Here is a 20,694-nt window from a genome sequence, read left to right on the forward strand (position 1 = left end):
TCCTATCACTTTGACTCTTAAAAAGAGCACTAGAGTGTCTGATTACCAATCCAATGAGCCCCCTACGAGGTTTGTAGGACCACGCTTTCTATAAAAACCATAAATGTCTCTAGAGTATAACTTATAAGCCTTGCCTGAGGGCTGGGGGGATTTGTTTTACTCAGAGACATAATTTCCAGACCTTTCAAATACGTTGAACAAAATGGCTGTCAAAAATTTTGATTGGAAGTGTTTGGGGAAATTCTGGACGTGGGGGGGCATTTGCCGTCTCATCACTTTCGACTAATAAGAAAGGCACTAGTCCTCTCAATTTCAAATCGAATGAACTCTTTTTGAAGCTTTTATGAAAAAAACTTTTTTATAAGTACCTTATATGCCCCAAGGGCATAATTTATGACCCTTGTCCTGAGGGCTATGGGGGAGGGTTGTCATCCTCAAAGGCATAATTTCCAGAAATTTCAACTACGTTGAACGAAATGGCCATATAAAAATGTTGATAGGAAATATTTGAGGAAATGATGGTCATGGCTGGGGGGGGGGGCTAATTCATCCTCCGATTACTTTCGACTATTAAAAAGGGCTATAGCCCTCTCAATTTCCAATCGAATGAGTCCTTTTTGAAGTTTTTACGACAACACTTTCTATAAACACCTTATATGACACCAGGGCATAAATTACAGCCTTAGCCCTGAGGGCTGTGGGTGTGTGTGTAATAATCAAAGACATAATTTCAAAACCCTTCAACTATGTTCAACAAAATGGCTATATAAAAATGTTGATTGGAAGTGTTTGGGGACATTATGTGAGAAGTGGGGTGGGGGCTTTGCCCTTCTATCGCTTTTGACTTTTAAATAAGGGCACTAGCCCTCTTACTTCACAATTGAATGAACCCTTTATGAAGCCTCTATCACAAAACTTTCTGTAAAAACCTTATATGCCCCCAGGGCATAACTTACAACCTTTGCACTGGGGGCTGTGGGGGATTTGTCATCCTGAAAGACTTCCGGACCTTTCAACTTCGTTGAACAAAATAGTTACCTCAAAATTTTTCATTGAATGTATTCTGGGAAATGGTGGGTATGAGAGGGGGGTTAGTTGTTCTCCAATCAATTTCGACTATTAAAAAGGGCACTAGTCCTTTGAATTTCCAATCGAATGATCCCCTTTTCAAGTTTCTACGGCAAAGCTTTCAATAAAAACCTTGTATACCCCCAGGGCATAACTTTTAACCCTTTCCCTGAGGGCTCTGGGGGTTTTTCATCCTCAAAGACCTAATTTCGTGAACTTTCAATTACGTTGAACAAAATGGCTATCTCAAAATTTTGATTGGATGTGTTTGGGGAAAAAGTTGGCGTGAGAAGGGGGTTAGTTGCCCCCCAATTACTTTTACTATTAAAAAAGGCACTAGTCCTTTGAATTTCCTATCAAATGAGCCCTTTTTGATGTTTCTACGACAAAGCTTTCTATAAAAACTTTATAGGCCCCCAGGGCATAACTTACAACCCTTGTTTTGAGGGCTCTAGGGGGAGTGTCCTCCTCAAAAACATAATTTCCAGATGTTTCATCTACTTTGAATAAAATGTCTATCTCAAAATTTTGATTGGATGTGTTTGGGGAAACGGTGGGCGTGGAAGAAGTGTTAGTTGCCATCCAATCACTTTCGACTATTAAAAAGGACACTAGCCATTCCAATTTCCAATCAAATGAGTCCAAACGACAACTCATTCGATACAAAGTGCCCTGGTCTAAAGAAAAAAAAATATTCATTGTGCCAACATCGTTCTTTATTTAGGCAGCGCGATTGTGCTGCCTATGATATTTGACGACGAATTGAAGTCCGACGAATTCTTACATTGATTTCCTACTAAGCTTCAAACTTTTGGTTTTCTTTTTTTAGGTTTTGAATGGTTGTAATTTTTTGCTAAAATATATACAAATATCTTGGAAATTACTAGTTTTTCGCTCTTTAAGCCATTTAATGTAAACTTCTCCATGCATGGACATCTTCAGTTTTTCCACATAAGTGTGACGAAGTCATTGCAATACTGATATATAATAAAAATGACAATTATTACTCACTTATAAAGATAGTGTATATATATATATATATATATATATATATATATATATATATATATATATATATATATATATATATATATATATATATATATATATATATATATATATATATATATATATATATATATATATATATATTATATATATATATATATATATATATATATATATATATATTTATATATATATATATATATTATATATATATATATATATATATATATATATATATATATATATATATATATATATATATATATATATATATATATATATATATATATATATATATATATATATATATATATATATATATATATATATATATATATATATATATATATATATATATATATATATATATATATATATATGTATATATGTATATATATATATATATATATATATATATATATATATATATATATATATATGTATAAATAATCTAAAGTGTATTCCTCTTTGTGGTAGAGAAGATGCTTGAGATGAATTGAATTCAGCTCCGATTGTTCCTCGACAAATAGCACGAGTCTTTCTCTAACTCTCTCACATTAAGACCAAGGTGTAGCTTTGATCAGTACCCCTTCGGTCAAGTAATATCCATCGGGCAGCTTGTCGAAGCACTTCCAGAGAAAATCCTTGGGAAAGAAAACATAAATCTCCAACGATTTTTTTTTGTTACAAGGCAAGCAACTTTTTATGAATTTGTTTTAAACCTTTTCTTCGTAAATAAGCAAAACATGAGCAAAAAAAATAAAAAAAATAACAGCTTGCAAAAAGAAATATGATTTCATAGTTTTGGATATTTTGGATATTTACGCCCCTGCAAAACCGACTGACGGAGATACTAGTGACTCAGATGAAATAAACTTACAGTTACAGGAGCAAATAGACAGGGTCCCAGGTAGAAATATGATATTTTTACTGGGAGATTTTAACGCCCAGGTCGGTAGAAATAGGGATAGATGGTATCCTATCCTAGGTAAATTTGGTGTAGGAAAAGAAAACAGTAGGCTAATGGATACAGACTTTTGCAATTTTGTAGGAATAACAATCTACTTATAGCCAATGCGGTGTTTGGTCATAGAATGGCTCATAAGTTAGCATGGTATTCACGTGATGGTAAAACAGAAAACCTTATTGATTATGTTATAGTAAACCGAAGACTGGCAGGATCAATACAAGACACTAGGGTATATAGGAGTGCTGCTATTAATGTTAAAAGTACAGATTACCATCTAGTAGTGTCAATAGTTAATTTAAAGCTGAAATATCGGAAGGATAACTACCTCCCGGGAAGTTATGATGTTGGTAGACTCCAGGATGAAAATTTGAGAGAAACTTTCCAGGAACAGTTGAATACTAAACTTGAGAGTTTGAAATTTAAAATGTGGAAAATGGTTGGAATGATTTTAGAAAAATAATTTGTAAAGTTGCTGAAGGTGTCTTATGAAAGAAAGCTAGAACTGCAGCTAAAAATATTAGTGAAAAAGTTTTATGTTTAATAGAAACGAGAATAAACTTGTACAAGAATTATCTGACTGTTAGATCATATGAAAACAAAAGAAATGTAAAGAAAGTGGAGAAAGCATTAAAATATTAACTAAGGAGGTGTGGAGTGGAGACCATGGATAGAATTGCAGAGGATCTGGAAGATGCAGCTAGACGACATAATAGTAAAATATTGTACTGGCATGTTAATAAATTGAGAGCAAGTAGTCGATCCGGACTTGGCCCCAGTTAAAGATAGGAATGGGACCACAATTAGCGATAAGAAAAGAACTAAAAAGAGATGGGTCAAACATTTTGAGAATTTGCTTAACCGAGATAGAGTTGCAGGAAAAGATATAGAGGAAAATGACAAAGTTTTAAGAGAAGAACAGTGCGGTTTCAGAAAAGATAGAGGATGTTTCGACCAAATTTTCACTCTTAGGCTAATAATTGAGAAGTGCCTGAGTTGTCAAGCACCTTTGGTGCTCAGTTCTATAGATTATGAGCAAGTATTCGATTCTGTTGATAGAAGAGCTTTAGTATAGTAAAGGTTTTATCATTGTATGGTATACCAGACAAATACATTAAAGTGATTAGTGCTATGTACGAGAATAACACTGCTGCGGTTAAGGTAGGAGATGAGGTTAGCAGCTGGTTTTTTAGTAAATCAGGAGTTAAGCAGGGTTGTGTTCTATCCTCCTTTAAACGGATTATTTTGATGGACTTTGTCTTAAGGAGCACAGGAAAGGCAATGGGAGACCATGGATTTAAATGGGAAGCAAAAAGTCTCCTGGACTTAGATTATGCTCATGATTTAACCATCCTAGATGAAAACGTGAGCAAAATAAATTAACTTTAAGAGGTTTTGTGAGTTAAGAGTGCTAGAATAGGTTTGAAAATTAAGGTTAAAAAGACTAAGTTACTAAGGCTAGGAATAAGTGAAGATGAAAAGGTGACTTTGGATACTGAAAAGATTGATCAGGTGGGCAGCTTCACTTAACTTTGTAGCATTATTAGTGAAGACGGTGGGAGCAATGAAGATGTTAAAAGTAGAATAGCCAAGGCTCAGGGTGTTTTTTCACAGTTAAAAAAGTTTGGAATATTAGGAAGATAAGTCTGCAAACCAAGATTAGAATATTAGAAGCTACAGTGATGATAGTGGTCAAATATTGCTCTGAAGCATGAGTGCTCAGAAAAACGGATGAAAATTTGCTTGATGTTTTCCAAAGAAATTGCTTAAGAATTGTTCTGGGTACCCAGCTGACTGACTGTATTTCAAACAATAGGCTATACGAAAAATATGGTTCCATACCGCTCTCTAGGGCTATAATGAAAGAAAGGTTGAGGTGGCTAGGGCACGTTGTGCGGATGAAGGATGACAGATTGCCAAAGATTGATCTTTTCGGCCAACCGTCTAGGGCTAAACGGAAAGTAGGTCGTCTTCGTCTGGGGTGGGAGGACATCATAAAGAAAGATTTAAAGGAAATGGGAACTTTGGGGGCGGGTGTAAAAAGTGAGGCGTTGAATAGATCGGGATGGAGGAGGAGCGTTTATAGCTGTGTTGGCCTCAGGCGGCTTGGTGCTGCGGTGAGTTGTTAGTAGTAGTAGTAGTAGATATTTTCTTATTTCTAAGAATTTGGTTTAATTTTTTTTTTCAGAATACGGAGCGAATGAAGAAGGATGGATGGATACATTCTGGTGACCTTGGATATCATGATGAAGAAGGCTACTTATATTTTATTGAGAGACTGAAAGAAGTAATCAAATACAATGTATTCCCTGTAAGTATATAAAAAAAAAAAAAAAAAAATCAAATTTCTCAAGATGAAACTTATACCGTATTTTTCACTGTTGCCTCAGAATTGTTTACTTGGAAGTTTATTTACTTATTTAGCCTACACTCAAGCCTTTGATTATAGTAATGCTAACGTATGCCAAGAGTAATGCATACGAGCGATAATGAGTAAAAAATCATTTGTCACATATGTCTAATTCCATAGTCGTGCAACATGGTTGCAGCAGTAGCAGCAACCTAGTAAAGAGCGAACCACAGCCCATAGTAACCAAAAGTTATTTAAAGCGTTTAGAAGAAATCAGTGCCGTGTGACACTGATTCAGGAATGGTAACTATTATTTCGGTTAAGTAAAGTTTATTGCGAAAAGAAATTTATGGTTATTTAAAAACACCTAAACCCCTCGAAAATGGCGTCAGATCAAAATGAAAATTGTACGAATGGAATCAGCATAGTCGAAAACCTTGTGCAGGGATATTACAATCTCTCAACTTGAACAAAAAGGAAAATCCCTTTTTTTGGTTGGGTTGGACTGATCTGTCTCCCGTTTTTTTATGTTTTTTTTAGATTTGGTTATGTTGTGAGTGGGTTTATGTGTGGGTTGTGGCTATGAGTTGTTACTTGTGGTTATGGAACCACTCAAAGTTGTTTATTAAAGGAAGGGTTACTTATTGTTTTATTTACTTTTTTAAATTATCTACTTATTTTTACTATTTAATAGAAGGAAAAAAAACTGTACTTTTTAGCCTATAGAGAAATCATAGCACTAAAAACCTATTTGCATTGTTTTTTCTGTGATACTTTTTAAGTTGTCTTCCAACTTTTTTTTTGTTCATTGCTATTCCACACCTATATATCTAAAGTTTTTTTTGTGCTTAGTAGGGAGGGGATCTTAATGAAATAAGTTAGAGATATGAAAATTTTACTTATGTTTTGAAAACCTTGAAAACCTTGGCGTTACTTGTAAAGCGCCAAGGAAATCGATGCGGGATAAAAATCACTAAAAATTATTTCTGTGTGTGTAGTTCATTTTTAATACATAAAGGCGCATGTTTTCTTGCCTTGTCTGCATGGCATTAAACTTACTTAAAACGTTATACCCAACCGAACGTCGGTTCCCTTGTTGGAGTAATCAGCTAGTTCCATAGTACATTCCTGATCTCAAAACAAGCTGAAATTAACATGAGTAGGGCTCAAAAACCCCTATGCCTTCCCAAAGCCAGAACATAATTTGCACTTTACTGAAAAAATATAAATATTTTTACTTTTATAGCTTTAATAAATCAAAAAATATTAACATTTTGATTACTAAATATCAGTATATGTATATTAAACTGACAATGCGCATTCATTTGTATTTTTTTCAGTAAAGTGCAAATTATGTTCTGGCCTTGGGAAGACATAGGGGTGTTGAGCCCGACTCATGCTAATTTCTACTCGTTTTGAGCTTGACGCGGTTATTTGTTGTGATTTCTGTTCGTTTTGTGTTTTATTTCTTTATCGATTCTGAATTGTGGTAGTTTCACGCTTGGTAGATTATGTGATTTCATTTTTGCTTAATTTTGATCTAATGGAGTTCTTTACTTTTCTCTGAAAAACCTGTTTTGTGGAAAAACTTTTTTTTTTATTAATTTCTGTTCGTTTTATATTGACATAGTCTTTTCTGGGAAGAAGAAAATAATACTTTAAATCTTTTTGTTTTTATAAGACTTTATTAAACAAAAAGATTTAAAGTATTATTTCCTTCTTCCCTGAAAAGACTATGTCAATATAAAACGAACAGAAATTAATTAAAGAAAAAGTTTTTCCACAAAACAAGTTTTTCAAAGAAAAGTAAAGAACTCCATTAAATCAAAATTAAGCAAAAATGAAATCAAGCCTGCTATTTGTATATTGGAGAAAAATTTTCAGCAGTTTTTAACAACATACACCCTTTTAAAAAAAACTGGACACAAATAGTAGCGTATAATTTAGTTTCACACCTCCTCTAGTTGTCCTGAAATAGAAAACTTGATACCATTCACAAAAAAAATCTGTTTACTTTCTTTGATAGCTTGGATACACTTACACTATTTTGATTTGGTTAAATTATAAGAGTAGAAGTAGCCCCAAAAGCTTGAACATAGTACCCTCAGTCGTTCTTAAGATACTGTTGAGATGCCATATTGGGAATTAGCATTTACACAGTGCATTTTGATTAAATCTTAAGGCAACATTTAGTTTTTAAACATAATGGGCAAATGGGAGGGTGGGCGTGGGAGGGGGATTAGTTGCTCTCCAATTACTTTCGAATATTAAAAAGGGCATTAGGCCTTTCTATTTTCTTTTGAATAAGCCATTCTTGAGTTTCTACAACAACGCTTTCTATAACCATTTTATATGCCCCCAGGCTATAAATTACAACCCTTGCCCTGAGGACTGCGAGGGGGTTGTCATCCTCAAAGACCTAATTTCCAGAACTTTCCACTACGTTAAACAAAATAGTTATCTCAAAATTTTGATTGGATGTGTAGGGGGAAATGGTGGGAGTGAGAGGGGCGTTTGTTGCTCTCCAATCAGTTTCAACTATTAAAAAAGCACTTGTCCTTTCAATTTCCAATTTAATGAGCCCTTTTGAAATTTCTACGACAACACTTTCAATAAAAACATTATATGCCCTCAGGGCATAACTTACAACCCTTGCCCTCAGGGCTGGGGGGGGGCGGTCATCCTCAAAGACCTAATTTCCAAAACTTTTAGCTATGTTGACCAAAATTGCTATCTCAAAATTTTAATTGTATGTGTTTGGGAAAATATTGAGCGTGAGAGGGAGTTAGTTGCCCTCCAATTACTTCCGACTATTAAAACTGGCACTAGCCCTTTCAGTTTCCAATCGAATCAGCCCTTTCTGAAGTTTCTACGACCATGCTTTCTATAAAAACCTTATAAGGGGGTTGTTATCATGAAAGACATGATTTTCGGACCTTTCAACTGCGTTGAACAAAATGGCTAACTCAAAATTTTGATTGGATGTGTGTGGGGAAATGGTGGGCGTGAGGGGGGGTTTACTTGCCCTCCAATCAATTTCGACTATCAAAAAGGGCATTAGTCCTTTCAATTTCCAATCGAATGATTCCTTTTTTAATTTTCTACGATAACGTTTTCTATAAAAAAAATCTTATATGCCCCCATGGCATAACTTACAACCCTTGCCCTGGGGACTGAGAGGGAGTGTCATCCTAAAAAACATAATTTCCAGAGTTTTAACTACTTCGAACAAAATGGCTATCTCAAAATTTGGATTGGATGTGTTTGGGGAAACGGTGGGTGTGAGAGAGCTGTTAGTTATCCTCCAACCACTTTCGAGCATTAAAAAGGGCACATGCCCTTCTAATTTCCAATCGAATGAGCCTCTTTGAAGTTTTTACTACATCAATATCTATACAAACCTTATATGTCCTCAGGGCATAACTTACAACCCTTGCCCGAGGGCTCTGAGGGTGTTATCATCCTCAAAGACCTATTTTCTAAAAATTTTAACCACGTTGAACAAAATGGCATATCTAAAAATTTTGATTGGATGTGTTTCGGGAAAACGTCGGTGTGAGAAAGGGGGTTAGTTGCCCTCCAATCAGTCCGTGGAAGGGGTGTTAGTTGCCTTCCAATCACTCCGTGGAAGGGGTGTTAGTTGCCTTCCAATCACTTTCGACTATTAAAAAGAGCACTAGCCGTTTCAATTTCCAATCGAATGATTCCTTTTTAAAGTTTCTACAACAACGCTTTCTATAAAAAAAACCTTATTTGCCCCCAGGGCATAACTTACAACCCGTGCCCTGAGGGCTGTGGGGGGAGTGTTATCCTCAACAACATAACTTTCGGACTTTTTAACTACGTCGAACAAAATGGCTATCTAAATATTTTGATTGGATGTGTTTGGGGAAATGGTGGGTGAGAGAGGGGTGTTAGTTATCCTCCAATCAGTTTCGACTATTAAAGAGGGCACAAGCCCTTATAATTTCCAATCGAATGAGCCCTTTTTTAAGTTTCTACAACATCACTATCTATAAAAACCTTATATGCTCCCAGGGCATAACTTACAATCCTTGCCCCAAGGGCTCTAAGGGGGTTTTCATCCTCAAAAAACCTAATTTCTAAAACTTTTAACTAGCCTACGTTGAACAAAATGGCCATCTAAAAATGTTGATTGGATGTGTTTGGGGAAAAGGTCGGCGTAAGAGGGGGGTTAGTTGCCCTCCAATCACTTTTGACTATTAAAAAGGAAACTGGCCCTTTCAATTTCCAATCGAATGAGCCCTTTTTCAATTTTCTAAGACAACGTTTTCAATAAGAACCTTATATGCCCCCAGGGCATAACTTACAACCCTTACCCTGAGTTGTGGGGGGAGTGTTATCTTCAAAGATATAGTTTCCGGACCTTTCAACTACTTTGAACAAAATGGTTATCTCAAAGTTTTGATTGCATGTATTTGGATAAATGGTGGGCGTGGAAGGGGTGTCAGTTACCTTCAAATCGCTTTCGACTATTAGAAAGGGCACTATCCATTTCAACTTCCAATTAAATGAGCCATTTTTGAAGTTTCTACGACAATGCTTTCTATACAAACCTTATATGCCCCCAGGGTATAACCCTTGCCCTGAAGACTGTGGGGGGTTGTCATCCTCAAAGACCTAATTTGCAGAATTTTCAACCACGTTGATCAAAATGGCTATCTCAAAATTTTGATTGGATGTGTTTGGGGAAAAGGTGGGCGTGAGGGGGGTTAGTTGCCCTCCGATCACTTTCGACTATTAAAAAGGACACTAGCCCTTTGAATTTCCAATCGAATGAGCCCTTTTTGAAGTTTCTACGAAAAAGCTTTGTATAAAAGCCTTATATGCCCCCAGGGCATAACTTACAAACCTTGCCCTGAGGGATGTGAGGAAGTGTCCTCCTCAAAAACATAATTTATAAGTGGAAATCAGCAACACTAAAAAAAATCGCTATCTCAAAAATTTGGATTGGATATGTTTGGGGAAATGGTAGTCATAGAAGGGGTGTTAGTTACCTTCCAATCCCTTTCGACTATTAAAAAGGGCACTAGCCATTCCAATTTCCAATCGAATGAGCCCTTTTCCAAGTTTCTACGACAACTCCTTCGATACGAAGTGCCCTGGTCTAATGGAAAAACAAAAATTAATTATACATAGTGCCAACATCGTTCTTTACTTAGGCAGCGCGATTGCGCTGCCTATGATTACTACTAACAACTCACCACAGCACCAAGTCACCTGAGACCAACACAGATACGCACGCTCTTCCTGCATCCCAATCTATTCAAAGCCTCCCTCTTAACACCCTTCTAGGAATTTCCTTTTTCACTTAAATCTTTTTTTATGACATCCTCCCGTCCCAACCGCGGACTACCTGCTTTCCGTCTAGCCCTAGACGGTTGGCCGAAAAGGAAAATCGTTTTTTAATTTAATTGCATTTTAAAAAATTGTCGTAGAATCAGCTTTCGACCAGAAGTTGAGAAAATCAATTCAGGGCCTTAACATTATTTTGCTATTTAGGAAGTCTCTGAGAGGGTTTTTCTTTTTCAATTGACTTTTGCCACTTTTTCAATTTTAATATAACATCTTTGATTTCGAGACAGAAGTTCTGAATTTATGTTAAGAAAATTCCTGGATCCTCCCCTTCTCCTGCATATTCCCTAGAAACGACGATTTAATAACTTTAGTACCTCGAAAGAGTCTAAGTGTCTTGCTAACATTATAGGTTATGCCAGATGCAATAGAGAAGTTAATCATGTCTCATCCCTCAGTTGAAGATGCAGCGGTTCTTGGTCTTCCATCTCTCCAGCATGGCGAGCTGCCTCTTGCTTATGTTGTCAAGAAAAGAGGTCACGATAATGTAACAGATTCTGAATTATTGGAGTTCGTTAACAGTAAGTTTAAATAAACAATATAATTTCTTATTAAAACCATCATTAAGACAAAGTTACTTTATTTGGTTTCAAAATTAAATCCTGCTTCTTCCTTCCTCCAGTTGCACGTCGAAAAAAAATTTCTTTGGGCTTGTCCAAGGACGTGTACACGGAGGTGGGAGGGGTCTGAATTTGGCCTAACTGAATTCCTGAATTCATTCAGGCTTTGAACTGGAAGGTCACACACAAGTCTTAGCTTTGAGCTTAATCAGATTGCACAACAAGTTTAGTAAGTGATAGCGATATAATTCAAATAGGATTTTGGATCGAGGAAATGAATTGGTGAAAAATATTTGCATTAAAAAGAGATTCGCATGATTTATTGTTCAATTAAGTTTTTTTCAGCTTGAAACATTACTAAGGACAGTTTGGCTGACTTGTAAGTCTACTGTACAACCAAAAGTATTAATTTTCTTTGTGTTATTAAAGCTATTTTACGAACTAATTGCTGGTTATTTAAGCAGATGGCTCAATTTACTGTTCATAAGCTGGCATTGGCTAGGTTTCGAGGATACCCTGAATGGCCTGTACGTGTTGTTGAAGTGATAGATCTGAAAGAAAATGAAAAAAATAACTAGAAATTACAAGTATCTAGTTTTCTACTACGGTACACACGATACCCAGTCCGTGAATGAGTCCCAAATTTTAGATTTTGAACGCAATAAAGCTGAGGCTATGAAAAACTCTAGAAAAGGTGTAAAGGGATCGTTTGATGAATCATATTTGATTCAACATGTCCAATGAGAACTGTCAAGCTGAATAAATCTACTCCTGGAAAACCATGGTTAACCTAGGTGCTTCTTCGACTAATTAAAAAAAAAATGATTTGTTCGTACTTTATTTGAATTAAGAGTCACGGGAGGTGTTCAATTACTTTAAAAAACTTTGTAATAAAACTAATCAGCTTCGCAGATCTTTTGTTAAAAAATATTATGGGATAAAATTTGAAAATAATAAAGGGAAACACGAAAGGTACGTGGAAAACTATTAATGAATTATTAAATGGTGGCAAGAAAAATGAAAATTCAGCTAGCCTAAAAGTTGACGATAGAATTATTGTTGAAAGGAAGGGAATTCCTTATGTTTTGGGTGAGTATTTTTCAAAAATAAGTAAATTAGTAAGTGAAATTTCATATATTGATAGCAGTAAAATTGCTGAACCTTTTAAAGATGAAAAAGGTTTGGAGGTAAACATGAACATTGCTGAAACTAATCTAGAGGAGATGAAGAACATAATAGGATTGATGAAGTCAAATTCGTCTGGGAGTGATGGTCTCAATCTGTAAACATTAAAATTAGTATTGGTATATTTGTTGCACTGTCTTGTATATTTGATTAACTTATCGCTTAAAAAGGGTGAGTTTCCTTCACGATTGAAAGAGGCCACGGTTATCCCTTTGCATAAAGGCGGTCTGAAGACAGATCCTTCGATCTTTGAATTGTTTCGAATCTTATCTTGGAGGGAGAACACTTGGAGTGAATGTTGATGGCTGTAAATCATGAAGTTCTAGAGTCCATTGTGGAGTTCCACAAGGTTCGGTGCTTGGGCCCCTACTCTACCTAATTTATGTAGATACCATACGATTTTATATTCCTGGGACACTAATCCCGTTCTTTGCTGATGATACTGTGTTTACAGTAACATCATCTTGCGAAAATCTTTTGATTGAAAAAGCAAATAAGGCCCTAAATAAACTGGCAAGTTTTGCGAGATGTAGCCGTCTATCTGTTAATGTTTTTAAGACGAATTTCATGACTTTCTGTAGAATTGGTGCTCCCGTTATTTAAATAGTAAAACATATCTGAATGGTGTATTCTTAAAACAAACTTTTAGTGTAAAATATTTAGGCTTTTATCTTGATTGCAATTGAAGTTGGAAATTACGCTGTGATGCAGTAGCAGCAAACGTGGCAGGAGGATTGGGTCTTATAAGAAGGCTAAGGAATGAGCTCCAACCAAGAATTCTAATGATCCTCTATCATTCTCTTATCAGTCTTGCTATTTATATAGTCTTGCCAGACTATATAAACCACCAAAAAGAGGAAGGAAAGAAACGTCTGTTTATCATATGTGCTCAGTCACACTGCTACTACAACTATCACCACTACTGAAGTTAAGGGTATTAAGGTGAAACTTTCAGGGAAGGTTTAGGGGATTTTGAACTAAATCAGAACACAATATGAGCACACACATTGTCAAAAGGGCTTACCAGAAATATCTTAGGAATGAGTAAGATTATTAAGTTGAAACTTTCAGGGCATAAGGAGAGGATGTTGAACTATACCAAAAAGGCACAATGTGAATTTTATTACTGATTAATATTAATACTACCACTGCCATCACTAATACTACTTCTATTGCTTATAATATTATTTTTGCTACTATGTCCATTACGATTGGTAATGCTTAGGGTATTAGTTAAGCGTTCAAAGAACGACGAGGACGGTGTTAAACTGAATCCAAACACACTATGTTTAAGTGGATTATCAAAGGGATGTTTAGCATTATCCCAGCAACAGCTTAGGATATTAGGCTAAAACCACCAAACCTACCAATATTGCTACCCAGGGACGAATCTCCAGTCTTTTTATGGGAAGGGGGGGCAATTGGGGTTCACATCCGGATATTCAAGGGACATGGGCTTTATAATATTTTTTTCCAAATTATTGGGAGGCAACTGCCCCCCGCGATGCCCCTGTTGCTACCACTTTTCCTGCTACTTCTACTTCTACTACTACTTCTACTATTACTACTACTACTGTACTAAATCAAAATAGTTAAGGTGCACCCAGGTTGTCAAGCTATCCAGGTGGGATATCTTAGGAGTGTAATAGAGTATAAAGCAAAAAAATTTCATGGGAAGTGTATGCTACTTTAAACTAAATCAAAAGGCACTATCTTTATGCTGGTTGTCAATAAGATGTCTCAGAAATATATCAAGAACGACTGAAAATATTAAGTTGAAACTTCAAGGGCTGCTACTATTATTATTTTTGCTCTTACAATTGAACTTAATCAAAAGAGTGTAAGTGTATCCAGGTTGTGAAAATAGCCGAGATACAGTATTTTAGGAAGGGTATTGATTTTTTTTTTTTTTTTTTTTTTTTTTTTAAAGAAACTTAATGAGGTGCAAAAATAAATCAAAGGATACTATGTGTGGCAATATTTACAAAAGGGCGTATATTATCGGAAATTGATGAAAAATTTCGTTCAAAATATAAATTTTATGCCAAAATATGGATTCTTATAGAAAAAAAAAAACGAAAAAAATTTGAAATATTTTATTCTTTACTAATGAAAAAGATAAATATTCTTTACCAAACAAAAATAAATTAATTCTTAATAATTTTCCATAAAATAACTTTTTCAAAGAAAAGAAAAGAGCGACCTTAAACTTAATAGCAGAAATAAAGCCAAATAATTTTAAAGTCAAATAAATGAAACCCAAATCGAACAGAAATTACAATAAATAAGCGAGTCAAACTCAATACAAGCAGAGACCAAGATGAGTAGAGCTTACGTCTCCATACCTTCTAAAGACCAGAACATAATTTGCACTTTACTGAAAAAAACTTTTTTTTAAGTTCTCTCTCTTTTTTAACCTAAATAAATATAAAATTATTAAAACTTTCAGGAAGAAATATCAGTATGTATATAAATTAAATTGTCATTCCAAATTCATTTATCTTTTTTCCGTAGTCATGGTTATGAAGGGATTTTTTAAAACTATTATGAGAAATAGACACATTCAGCTCATAATAGGGATCGTTTCAATAAAATGTAAATTATGTTCTGGCTTTTAAAAGAACTAGGGGCGTCTCTCTTTTTTATTCGGTCACTTGCTCTATGACAGGGTATGGAAGATATTGTCTGGCGACAAGTGTTCTTTTTATACTTTTGACCACATAATCTGTCTTTGAAAGAGTCACATAGATTAATACCTGAAACAAACTAAGTAATAATTGCGCTATTCACAATTTAAAAAAAATCGAGGAATCTTTAAAGAAGATCTTTAAATGTCTAAGTGTTTAGCCTAGCTAAAATCTACATACATACATATTTAACTTTTTCCAGAATTCAGGGCAAAATAGCCGCCAATAGGGGTTTCATTTTTTTTTACAATTTCTGGCCTAATATATACGCCACCGAAGAGGGCTCCTTCGGTCTGTTTTTTTGCATCTGATTTCGACAAAATATTAAGATTGCCCATGTACTGGAATGGGACTAGGTAATTAATTTCTTCTGTTTTCTTTTAAATAGGGTTTATTTTTTTTTCGAAGACAGTAACATTCCCTGTTTGGGGATTCGCGCTGCAGTTGTTGTGCTGTGGTCCTGTGAAGTATTTAATTTTTTTAAACCTCAATACAAAAACTGCAATCTCTACTATTAAAAGGTATAAAATATCATTACACTTCATAAAGAAAAAGAGAATTTCCTGTTTCAAATTGTCTACCCTTTTTCACGGGCAGCTTTTGGCCAATTATTAAAATTGTTGTAACCCTCGAACGGCTCCAAATTATGTTCTAAATTGTGGTTTTTTTTTAGCAAATGCCAATTATTCGAATAAATGATGTTCTTTATTTGGAAGTACATTAGTATATTCCAAGGTACCATTTTGCGTACGCCCCCGTACCAAACAGGTTTTTCTGGTAGGTAAACAGGTCATTACACTCGGTCATTACACTCTTTGTCAAGAGGATTTACGCAATTTCATAGTTCAGTGTCTTTTTTTAGTGGTAAACCAAAAAACAGATGTTCTCTTTTTACTCGCCAATTATTTTTTGTATATATTCAGATTTCATATTTGATTCTCCATCAGTTTTGAATAGTTTATATTGGAGATAGCATTACAGGCATTATTTGTAAAAAGCATTTACATGGAAAAAATGGATAATTCTAAGCAATTTCTGGTGAGTAAAAATATTCTCATTATTATATTAAAAAGAATCGATCGGTAATTTGGGGTTAGAATAAAATGTTGATTTTTTTTTAATGTATTATTTGTTACAAAAGCTTCCTTTTTTTGAGTTTCGTTTTTTTCCTTACTTATAGCTGGTTATCATGTACTGCTGGAAAATCTATTTCAGTGATATTTTAGATCATAGTAGGCTAATGATGCTTTTCGTCTTTAGAAGAAGAATAAAACAAACAATTGAGAATCTATGCTGCTTACGGGGATTGACTGAGCCATGTTAATTAACTTTTCCACTTCCTAAATTTCTATTTATGTCTACATTTGATTGAAATCTGATAGTTTAAAGAGAAAAAAGGCTGTTATACTGAAGAGTTTAATAATTTCCGACTAAATTGACTTTGAGTTTCACAAAATGCTCATAACTGCATGATTAGTAACAATTTTACGCTTGAGTATACAAAGAGGAAGCTCGCTGAAGGAAGTGTCAGAGACCGGATAATCTTGAATAAGAAAAACAAATCTGTTCTTATTCTAAAAAAAAAATCTAAATTTGTAACAATGAGTATTTTATTTTGATAATAAAGGAAAATAAAAATATTTTCAGTTTTTCTCAGTAGGTAGCTTGCAAGCTTAAAGAGCTAAATATATATATATATATATACAATGCATTCAAAAACCCTCACCCCCCTCCCCATTTTTTTTAATTTATTAATTGTTAAAAAAGCTTACTTTTTTATAAAGATCAGTGGCTTTTTTTTTATGTATTTTTTTTTAAATAAATACAGGCCCGGTTGCCTTTAAGGTGTGATTTTTTTATAAATATCAGTTACCGTTTTATGGACTTTTTTTGAAAAAGTTCTTATATTTCGATCGGTAATTTGAGACTATAATAAAATTTTTATTCTTTTAATGAGTTGATTTTTAAAAAAGCGTCCCTTTTATTAAATTGTTATTTTTTTTATCAAGATCAGTGGTTTTTTTTTATTGCATTTTTGTTTAAATATTTACAGGCCAGTAGTCGTTTAATAATCCGTCCTTAAATTTAATTACTTCAAAACCCTCACCCCCCCCCCCCCATTTACTCAAAAATAAAATTTTTTAACATATAAACCTATTTAATAAAAAACATTTTTAGCTTAGCTATACTTTTTATTTAAAGGACCTTATTATCTCATAGGGGGGGATTGACTGAGCCATGCTAATTAACTTTTCCACTTCTTAAATTTCTATTTATGTCTACATTTGATTGAAATCTGATAGTTTTACTTGACTGTCACATGCAATTCTTCTCCATATTGTTTAATAAGGAACGCAAATACTGATTTTAAATTTTTAATTAAAAAAAACCGTCCCGGATGCAGGGACTTCGGAGGGGGGAGGGGGGAGGGAGGGAGGAGCAGTTTATAAAAGGTCCTCCATCTCACTATCAAAACCCCTGATTTTGAAATCAAGATGTTTTTTACACTACTTTAGATGTCTAACATAAACTGAATTATTTTACAAAAACTCAAAATATATTTGTGCTACCTGCTAAATTTTTTCTTTTTTTTTTTTAAGAAAGAAGAGACTTGTAATAATCCCCCATCTGAGAATAAAGCAAGATATTGCGAACATTCACAAATAAAGACCGCCAAGGTGTCTGTTATCAAATTCGCTGGAAATGTTACATGTAATCGGGACCATCCAGCGAACTCCCGACGGACAGTGACAGAGCCCTCTGACTCCCACGTTAGTTCCCTGACAATTGGAATGAAGTTGAAAAGGGACTGGACCACTTTATACCATGTATAAGCTCAGCCTACTGAGCTCAAACCCCTTCAAGTTTTGTAAAGGAGGTCAGGCATAGAAGTCCAGTCAGAATTTGTAATTATATACATAATTTTTTCTATCCCTATTTTCAAAAATAAGACAAAATTTTCTCCGGTGCATAGCTTTTGATTAGTTAAAAAACTTAAAATTTTTTTCTAAGCTATCTAATTTTCTTTCATTAACCAAAATTAGCAATATATATATATAAAGGTGTCATTATACGCATTTCTATAAAAAAAAAAAAACTTACATTTTAAATTCAAACAAAGATAAATTACATGGCAAAGATTCCTTTTAAACAAAAAAAAAAAACGATTTGCTATTTAACGCTTGGCAAGCCCCTTTTAAACTGATGTGATTGCGCTAAAACCATTTGCATTGTATCAGATGGTCCTATCGCTTTGAATTGTAAATGGATTTCCTTTGACAGGAAGAAGGTTTTAGTAATCTCCAATTATGGGTTTCACATACGAAGAAAATGTTATTATTTTGAACCAACTCAGACAATTATTTTCGTTTTTGAAAGGTTCAAGAAAAGAATTTGAGACTGTTCTATTTGAACAGTGTTGTGAAGTCCGATACCCCCTCAACTCGGAAAGGGTATCGATCCTCCTACCTCGAAGGCAGCTCCCGGTTCCCAAGGGTTCTCCCCGGGAGGGGTTTGGGGAGGGGGGGGGCAGGGGCTCTAAAAAGGACCATCCAACATTTTAATTGTTGTTATGGATGGAGAAAAAAGTTCTTCTCTCTTACATGTATTTATTTAGCCCAGGTCGAAAAAATCTGTTGGCGAAATACAGAAGAAAATACGGATTATTGAGAAAGTAACAACACCACCAACCTCTGACATGGAGTTCGTGTCCTTTCACTGAAGCCGAGGAGCAAGTGTTCGTACAGCATACTGCGTCAGTCGAACAATGGTAAAATTTCATTGACTTTTATAATGAAGAGTATCAAAGAATCTAATTTGAGTCATATTTTGCGTTTTTATTTAAAAAAAAAAATTTTGGAATTAAACCATTAATTTTTTCTATCCTTCTCTTGTTCTAACATACCCTTCTAAGAATAAGACTACATTTTCCCGACAAAAAATTTTTTTTTTTTAACATGTTCAGTTGACATTATGAAAGACATAAGGCAATTTAACTTTTTTTCTTCTTCTTTTAATTGTTCAGGTGGTGGTGGGACAATGAATATGAGAAATTGACAAAGTTTATTAACTATAAAAAAAAAATTATTAATTTACATAAAAAAAATTAAACTTTTTTTTTCTGCAGATTAAAAATAAAGCACTCACATTGGCACCATCGAGTGATGAAGCAGGTATATTTATAGTACCAATTCTGTCACCACCAGTAGAGTTCAAGGATGAACCTACACTGGTTCTAGATAATATGGAGTGGCATGAGGGATTCCTTAATGATATTTTTGGGGAAATGGCCAGCCTGGAGGACTTAAGCTGTGATATTGACATGGTTGAGGACCCAGAGCGGGTAGATAGTTTCATGCGTGAATATTTAGATGATGCTACAAGTAAATTTGAACAGGGTCCTAATAACAAAATTCCATCAGAGGACAATACAGGCTGGCTCGATCAATTGTCCACAAACACCTTGGAATATGTACTAGGAGACCTCATGTCACATCCCCCCAATGTGATTGAACAGACTGGGAGTGGTGTTATTGACAATTCCCTGTCACCCTCCTCCACCATTCCACTTAATACTAGTAGTAGTAGTAGTAGTAGTAGTAGTAATACAACAGCAGCTCATTTTTCCGGGGGCATTTTTAATGAGAACTTTGCAATTAGTGAATTGAGTCCTGAACAAACAGGGTCAGGACATGAAAACAGTGTTAAGCCCCCGGAATTGCCTGATTTTTATCTGTTAGAATCTGCTCTAAGCCATTTGCAAACATACAGGGTAGATTTTAGCCTTCCCGAGGAAAACGCGAGCATTATTTTAAATGACCCCGTGAAAAATCTCCATAGCTATATCGACAGAATTCGAGCACTTATTGATATTCAGATCCAGAATTGGGGGGGTCGAGGGGGAATTAAAGCATCGGTGAATCAAAAAGTTTATCTAAAAAAGGGATCGTGTTTTATTTTAAATTTTAGAAAGGCAACCAAACATTCTAAACACGTATAAAATAAATCTAAGAAAACAATTTAACATGGGTAAATAAACAAATTTAAAAATTTGATAAAATTAATTAGAGAGGAAGGGTGTCCACAATTTTATACATTGAATGCATGGATCTGAATCTCAGTAGATTTAAAAAAAACTTTATTTTAAGGGGTGGGAGGGGTAAAGGAATAAAATGCCACCCAGATTTGTCGGCTACCAAAGGAGTTCAGGGTTTCAATTTTGACACTGAACTTCAATGTTTTAAGTATGCATTTTTAGCAGCAGCCCATAAGACATTAAAAAATGTGTCAACAATGAAAAATCTTGACGAACTTGCAAGTAACGGGGGGAAAAATTTCCCTAAATTATTTTTAGTTTTTTTTTAGTTAAAATATACTGGTTAAATAACAGAAAACGCAAATGTCTAAACAGATCTGTACAATGTGGGTGGGGGATGAGGTTTACGCCAGTATGACCTTGACGGTGTCGAGGGTGGAAAAACACCGAATAAAAAA

General features: G+C 34.6%; 1 protein-coding gene across 1 annotated transcript in view; it reads left to right on the forward strand.

Moving 5' to 3' along the window:
* Positions 1–20,694, forward strand: part of LOC148952960 (uncharacterized) — a 205,338-nt gene that overhangs the window by 172,401 nt on the left and 12,243 nt on the right. The window contains exons 10-11 of the mRNA XM_089088205.1: positions 5,232–5,354; positions 11,122–11,290. Coding sequence (XP_088944331.1) covers positions 5,232–5,354; positions 11,122–11,290 — 292 coding nt within the window. The remainder of the gene's footprint in view (positions 1–5,231; positions 5,355–11,121; positions 11,291–20,694) is intronic.

The sequence above is a fragment of the Artemia sp. Qi Xiang Cuo genome, chromosome 4 (genome assembly GCF_049724085.1).
Source record: "Artemia sp. Qi Xiang Cuo chromosome 4, ASM4972408v1, whole genome shotgun sequence".
NCBI lineage: Eukaryota > Metazoa > Arthropoda > Branchiopoda > Anostraca > Artemiidae > Artemia > Artemia sp. Qi Xiang Cuo.